This window comes from Spinacia oleracea, chromosome 4 (genome assembly GCF_020520425.1).
Source record: "Spinacia oleracea cultivar Varoflay chromosome 4, BTI_SOV_V1, whole genome shotgun sequence".
Lineage (NCBI taxonomy): Eukaryota > Viridiplantae > Streptophyta > Magnoliopsida > Caryophyllales > Amaranthaceae > Spinacia > Spinacia oleracea.
The window spans coordinates 161,002,162-161,004,817 of record NC_079490.1 but is presented as its reverse complement, the minus strand read 5'-3'; the positions used below and the strand labels follow the sequence as shown (position 1 = coordinate 161,004,817).

At 32.4% G+C, this 2,656-nt stretch overlaps 1 protein-coding gene across 1 annotated transcript; it reads right to left on the bottom strand.

Moving 5' to 3' along the window:
* Nucleotides 1-279: 279 nt before the first annotated feature.
* On the bottom strand, nucleotides 280-2,118 carry LOC110800157 (protein GOS9). Its single transcript, XM_022005448.2, has 4 exons — nucleotides 1,960-2,118; nucleotides 1,663-1,866; nucleotides 1,003-1,263; nucleotides 280-611 (listed from the first exon to the last, which is right to left on the bottom strand). Exons 1-4 carry the CDS (start codon nucleotides 1,978-1,980, stop codon nucleotides 597-599), a joined length of 501 nt encoding a protein of 166 aa, XP_021861140.1. The 5' UTR covers nucleotides 1,981-2,118; the 3' UTR covers nucleotides 280-596.
* Nucleotides 2,119-2,656: the final 538 nt, after the last annotated feature.

The window sequence follows — 2,656 nt, the reverse complement described above, 5'->3', positions numbered from 1 at the left end:
TAGTGGATCGTACATCTTACTTTCAAATATCTATGCCTCAAAAGGTATGTGACATCACAAAAGAAAGGGGTGGCAATTAAGCCTATCTTCAATTCAAAAAAACGTAAGTTGTTTAAGAAAAAATGGTAGACAATTTCATAAATCGAACAATAAAGAGTCAAACGTAGACTACAACACATTACATCACAAAAGAAAGGGGTGGCAATTAAGCCTATCTTCAATTCAAAAAAACGTAAGTTGTTTAAGAAAAAATGGTAGACAATTTCATAAATCGAACAATAAAGAGTCAAACGTAGACTACAACACATTACATTATAAGCCGTTCGGCAAAAAAAAAAACCATTATATACATTTACATTAAATGATCATAATTTTTCTTGTAAGATGAAGAAATTCATCATGTGGCTTATAAACATTAGGAGTTACCATACATTATCATATACTTCCACTGTAGCACAATTTATGTGGCTTATAAACACAAAACAAACCTAAGAGACAAACATAAAGACAACAATATTGCTCCATGTTGATCAAACAATAGACCATAACCACGTACAAGTCCACCGATGCCATGTCCAAAAGGCAGGGCACTACCATTAATTATTACACACCTGTTTTGAAAATAAACGAAACTTAATTAGCAATTAGTACAATCTGACTACAACTTTTAAAAAAACCATAAGTCCATAAATAAGGAGCGAGTTAAAAATGGTTTTGGATTCTCTACAATTCTAAAATAACTCTACAATGTAGAGTTTGAACATAACAACCATTGAATGAAAAATCAATGATTCATATATTATCTTTTCAAAATTTTCCCTATTTTTTCTCATCATATGAGCCATTGATTTAAAATGTATGGTTTAGATACAATTCTACTTTGTAGAGTTTTTATTAAAACTCTAGAGGATCCGGACTCGTTAAAAATGGATATAATAAGCATCACCAACGTTTATAATGCCGATGAATAATACACACAAAAAAGTGAAATATAGACGTTACCTTTTCAGCATAGATTCCAACGGAAACAAGGTAGCCTTGAGCATTTCCAAAGAATCCAATGACTCGGCCGTCTAATGGCATTGGAGATGAAAAGTCGCAAACGTTTTTGGTACCTTGTCCAGTTCCATATGGCCCATATCCACACGGATTCATATTAGTATGTATCTTTAGTTTGGAAATTAGACGGTTGTTACAAGTGAATGAATATTCTCCGGACTGTCCGCTGATTCCGGTTATGAATTCACCACACCTGAGTACAATCTATATGTACAATACAAGACAATTAAAATGAAGAAATATATTATAAATCCGGTTGGAAAGTAAAATAAAATAAACAACAATTATGAACTCTTTAAGGCTTAATTTATCTATGCGTATAGCTACAAAAATTGTACTATTAACGACGGAAAATCCCGTCGTTAAAGGTCAATAATTGTTGATTAACGACGGGATTTTCCGTCGCGAACCCGTCATAAAAGGGGCCGTCGTTAATGGAAAATCTCGTCGTTAACCCGTCGTAAAAGACATTTACGACGGTTGTTCCCGTCTTTGTTTGGTTGTTAGCCCCGTCGCAAAAGGCTTTTACGACGGGATTTTTGACCCGTCGTAATTAGGTTGTCGTTAAAGATATAAATTCTTATAGGTATATGATCAACGTACCTTGGATTCATTTCCGCCATCGCCGCCAAATATGGTAGTTTTGGTACCTCCACATGAATCATCAACGGTGAATCCAATTGCATCCACCATGAATCCATGTCTTATTATTACTTCAATTATATGTTCACGTCCTTTGAGTCTTAAGGAAAAGTTTTGTACTGCCTCTTTATTACGGTATGGTCCGTACTTCTCAACGACATGGTTCTGCAACAATATAATAATGAAAACATTACAGTAGATTAAATATAAAGTGTTAGAACCACAAATAATTTAGCTAAAAAAAAAAATTTCATATACCTTGGCGATTACTTGAGCCATTTTCTTAGCTTACGAAGGTGAAGATTAGCTTTGAATTCACAAATTTTATACAAATCAGAAATGTGTGGATAATGGTGTGTGGATGTAACATTGATATAAAGAGCATAAAGTATACGAAGGGGACCAAGAATAAATTCCTTCCACCACTTAGCTTGTTTGTTCATATTTATTTTCAGCTTTTTCTTACTCAAACTCCTAAATAATGCGGGTGTACGTAATCCTATGCCTCTTTCCTATAAGTGAAGAGGAGATAACTTAATTGGTGTCCCCGTAAAAGACTATAATATTCTTGTAGATACCGAAATTGTGTGAACTAGACTTTAGCCCGTGTGATGCACGGTTTCTATTAAATTGTTACTTTTAAATAACTCCTACATATATCAACTGCTATATTTTATATATTAGATTAAATTAATTTTTTGATTTTGGATTGAATTTCATTTTAGATTTATTTTTTAATTATTATAGTGTTTGATTTTGGATGAAATTGTATATAAGAAATATTAATAATTATTTAATAAAAATATTTACGTGGCACCTAATTGTTTATCTACGTGGCATTCGACTTTTTAATTCAAAAATAATTTTGAAGTCTTATTTTTCATTTGCTGAAACCATTAGATTTCCTACGTGGCGCTCTAATATTGGATTAATGTTTGATTTTGGATTAAATTTT

Coding starts and splice junctions, on each gene's coding strand:
- LOC110800157 (XM_022005448.2), bottom strand. CDS start 1,980: ATGGCTCAAGTAATCGCCAAG. Junction 1,867..1,959: donor TGGCTCAAGTAATCGCCAAG/GTATATGAAATT, acceptor ATATTGTTGCAG/AACCATGTCGTTGAGAAGTA. Junction 1,264..1,662: donor ATGGCGGAAATGAATCCAAG/GTACGTTGATCA, acceptor TTGTACATATAG/ATTGTACTCAGGTGTGGTGA.